The 4,580-nt window shown below is 39.7% G+C and overlaps 1 protein-coding gene across 1 annotated transcript in view; it reads left to right on the top strand.

Moving 5' to 3' along the window:
* PITRM1 (pitrilysin metallopeptidase 1) overlaps window positions 1-4,580 on the top strand; it is a gene marked incomplete at its 5' end in the record, with an annotated part of 34,425 nt that overhangs the window by 9,071 nt on the left and 20,774 nt on the right. Inside the window, 4 exons of the mRNA XM_019528688.1 lie at window positions 653-813; window positions 1,881-2,007; window positions 3,288-3,376; window positions 3,958-4,086. Of these exons, the coding sequence (XP_019384233.1) occupies window positions 653-813; window positions 1,881-2,007; window positions 3,288-3,376; window positions 3,958-4,086 (506 nt within the window). The remainder of the gene's footprint in view (window positions 1-652; window positions 814-1,880; window positions 2,008-3,287; window positions 3,377-3,957; window positions 4,087-4,580) is intronic.

Below are 4,580 nucleotides of genomic sequence, written 5' to 3'. Positions count from 1 at the left end.
GAGACCTTTTTCCCCTAGCGCCCCCTGGCATAACAAGGAATAACGGCCACAAGTTGTTGGAGAGTAGGTTTAGATTAGACATCCGTAAGAACTACTTCACCGTTAGGGCGGCTAGGATCCGGAACCAACTTCCAAGGGAAGTGGTGCTGGCTCCTACCCTTTAAGAAGAGGCTTGATGCCTACTTAGCTGGGATCATTTGAGCCCAGTTTTTTTTTTTTCTCCTGCCCTGGCAGGGGGTCGGACTTGAAGATCTATATGGTCCCTTCCGACCCTACTTTTATGATTCTATGAAATCGTCATGCATTGTTCAACGGGTAACTCTAATCCATATTTGAGCGATTTCACAAATTAACAAGACTGTGATCATGGGTCCACCCCACCTGTATTACATAATCAGATCAGTTTACTATATAGACATGTCATATCTTTACCCACTGTTTCGTTTCTGTCCTTTTGAGCAAAAGTTGGAAATACAGAATTGCAGGACGTGGCCAGTACAATATTACAGTAGCCACATATTCACAGAATATTAGTATTAAGTCTCTAAGGCTACAAGCTTATATAAGGATGTTTGATAAAGGTTGTAAGATCAAGTTCTACCGTTAAACTTCCACTGATTGCTCTACTAATTTGCCTTTTTTCCCCTTTAAGACAGACAATGAGAGAGTGTTCTCACAACACCTACAGAATAAACTCCTTCCTGATCACACTTATGCTGTTATATCTGGTGGAGATCCCTTGAATATTCCTGATCTTACGTGGGAGCAGCTTAAACAGTTTCATGCCAGTCATTATCATCCAAGCAATGCTAGGTATTTAAATTGTTGTTCGCTTAAAATACTAACTCAGTGTATAATCTTTTTGCTCTATGGTAAGGGAAACAAATACCTATTTATTTCAAATGTGGCATTGGTGTTTTATGAAGTTGGGTAGGGGAAAATTTGTATGGAACTGAGGAGAGGTGTATATATACTTGGAGCTTTTAACTTGTACATCATTCAACTCCAGCCCAACTTGGAAGTTAAAAAATAATTATTACAAACTGATGACTCTTACTTGGCCTGTCTGACACAAGTTTCTAACACTAGGTGTTCACAGAGTTTAAACAGTAGTCTTGGTGTATTTGACAAAGTGGGTATAGAAGTTAATGATTGGCTTGAAATGGAGATTTTGGAGATGATCCCTTCAGATGAGAGATAAGGGGTGCAAATTTCAACAGTATTGATTCTGCTTTCTTCCATATAAAATTTGCGGGTAAATAGAATTCAGTTGTGAAGGTTGTCGATTCAGGATCATTCATGGAAATCAGGTTAGCATTAAAAACCATTTATCTGCACCCTGCTACGTTTGTGTCCATTTCTCCATCTTTTTTGACTTTGGCCCTGTAATAGGATATCCATCCATAGGCAGTTCCTGGTGCTTCTTTAAAACCCTAAGTCAGTCCCTGATGCTCCATGCAGGTGAAAGGGTCTGGCTGTATAGATCAACTTCAGGATGGCACCAAAGCTTATAAGCAATTTGGGGCAATTGTCATTGTGAGGTGTTAATTATCATTGCTGTTTTTTCAAAATTTAGTATTGGGTATTTGGTTTCCTGGACTATGTTGGCAATGCACACACATATTTCTTTTAAAGTTAGTCTATTATTGTTTTTAGACTCATTTGACTTCAGTTCATAACTGAAGTCAGAACTGTTGTCTTTCTGTGGCAGAGCTTTTTAGTGTAGTTTTTGGTAAATGTATTGATCTTAAAATGCGCTTTTACGTGTGTGTGTGTAACTAACTAAAATATACTATATGTAACTCCATATATGGGCTTTATTACTACTAAATTATGTATGAAGGCTAGAAAATTTAATCCTGAATTTGTTTAAAATACAGGTTTTTCACTTATGGAAACTTCCCCTTGGAGCAGCATTTAAAACAAATTCACGAGGAAGCATTGATTAAGTTTCAGCGAATTGAACCTAACACTGCTATCCCAAAGCAGCAACTCTGGGATAAACCTGTAAGTAAATAAATACTATATGTCACTGGTGTTCAAACTTTGAGCCCTGCGGGCTGGATGAGTAATGCAGGACCAGTCTTAGATCCGGCCCTGCATCATCTCCTTTTGGCCCTACATGCCTGAATCTGGGCCCCACACTGCCTCCACCCGGCTTGTGTGCACCTGGGTCGGCCCCATGCTGCACTCCCTTATCAGGCCCTGTGTTCCTGATATAACATGCAAGGCAATGCTATCCAGGCCATAGGGCTCCCCACAGGTCTGGAACTTTGATAGCAGGAGATTGGCCACCACTCCTCTGCTGTCAGAAGTTTGGAACTGTGGAGAGCCTTTTGGACCAGATGACACAGCCTGTGGACTGCGAGTTGAGCTGTGTGCAGTCAGCCATTGCATTACAGTAACTTTGTATTAAGACTGGCCCCAATCCCTTTCAATTTACAATTGCATGTGACTGGTTTTAAAAACCATGTATTTTGTCAAGTTATAAAAATGTTCGTATTTTTTTTAGCCTTAAGACAGATTTCCACAGTCAACTGCTAGGACCTGCTTATTATATTTTTAGGTTCCCATGCTCTTTAACATCTTGAAGATTAACAAGTTAACTCGAGTCTTGATTAAGCAATCAGTACATAGAATTGCTAGTTGAGATCCTCAGGTTTATTTCTAACTTGGTAAGAATCTTGATCTATTATTTGAAACAGCAAGTCCTGAATAATCTTTCACCCAATCCTACTTGTGTATTGCTTGATCCTTTCTTTCTCTGTTCCCCCACCTATAAAAATGGTGAAAGTGCTTACCTCAGGCAGACAAGAATAAACAAGTAAAGGGCAATCGGACTATCATCTGGGATGGTTTTTAACTCTCTTAGTTTGCATGGGGGTTGCTGAATTAAAAATGATCTGTTTGGCTGATTGGTTTACTTCGAAATGTGCTGCTTCTGTTTTCATCTTGAGCATAGCTGCAGTCCTACACAGCTCATTGGAGAAGCAGTGCCCTTTCAAATAAAGGGCACTGCAAACTGGCAACACTTAAGTGGTTTTGCACAGTTGTTTGTTACAGCTGTCAAACTTTGGGCTAGTTCATAAACCATTATCTGCATAGGGGAAGGTGATCCTGGTTCTACTGTGTGGTATGTTTATGAGTTTAGAAAATGTTAAATGAGTTACTTTGTAAAGTGCTTTGAAATCCTTGGGAGGAAGATGCTGTAGAAATGCAAATTCACTACTATTGTTTGTGTGATATGTTTTAAATAGCCTTACTCTGATTTTTGTTATACTTGACAGAGAGAGCATCATGTGACATGTGGCTCAGATTCATTTGCTTCAGATCCTGCTAAGCAGACAACTGTCAGTGTCAGCTTCTTGTTGTCAGAGTAAGTGTATCAAAAAGGAAATTCTAGAGTGAAGAATCATGTTAAACTTGGTTTTTGTGACAGTTCTGTTTCATGCCCATTAATGATCTCCATTTCCCAGTTGAAAAAAAATCCCAATTAAACTATTACTCATCAGAAGAATTTAGTATCAGCAATTGATGTATTTTTAGCTGTTTTCTGCATAGCGGGTGGAACTAGAGGAGGACATGTATTTGTGACAGTGTTTTGTGTAAACCATTGGCTTGCTATTTTTCAGCTAGTGTTGGCCTTGTGCAAATTTTTTGATAGTCTTGGGGTTACACAGATGTATTTTGGATCTAATTCATCCAGCTAAAACCTTTCGCCGCTGGTAGTGATACACAGGATGAAGAGAACTCAATGGGATGTCTGTGCCAAGGCTGAGGAAGCAGAACTGGAAATAATGATCCTGCCAACCCTCTTCCCCCATCAAAATTCCCTATAGCAATGAATATTACATCAGCTGTCATTGAACTACAAGAAACACAGTGCCTCACAGCGCTGTTTCAGAGAGAACCACGCTTTTACATTCTTAGAAACCATTGTTGTTTTTTTTTCTGTAGCATTACAGATACTTTTGAAAACTTTACCTTAAACCTGCTGTCTTCCTTGTTGGTTGGTGGACCTAATTCTCCCTTTTATAAAGCCTTAATAGAGGCCAACATTGGTACAGATTTTTCTCCTGATGTTGGGTAAGTGTTACAATTCCCTGTAGATCACAATTTAATAAACAGTTTCCATAATATTAGTACTGTTATAAAATTACTCTTGGGCAAAATTAACTCTTGTATAAATAATTTATTTGAAAACTGTAACACAGATCTTGTGCTGTATTCTGTTTACTACAAAGAAACAGTGAAATACCTTAAAAGGGACATTATAGTTAGGCAGGATATTCAGAAACTATTGTGTTAGCTTACACTAACATTCTGACTTTTACCAATATAAATCCCCCTCACCTCCCAAGTGTTTTCTATCTTATATTTGCAGCAAGTAGGCAGGAATCTCTTGTTCAATATCTGAATCTACTTTATCTAAAAGTGTGGCCACGCATAGCTTTTTCAAGGCTGCACACCAGGAGAGGCTGGGGTGGGAGCCTGGCGTGGGCTCTGCTGGCTCTGGGCAAGTGCTCCGCTCCCCCGCATCAGGGCCGGGGAGCAGAGCACTTCCCTGGAGCCGGCAGAGT

Source organism: Crocodylus porosus, unplaced genomic scaffold (assembly GCF_001723895.1).
Source record: "Crocodylus porosus isolate Cpor-Errol unplaced genomic scaffold, CroPor_comp1, whole genome shotgun sequence".
NCBI classification, from domain to species: domain Eukaryota; kingdom Metazoa; phylum Chordata; order Crocodylia; family Crocodylidae; genus Crocodylus; species Crocodylus porosus.
Note: the sequence above shows the minus strand (reverse complement) of the source record. Positions and strands in the feature narration are given on the sequence as shown.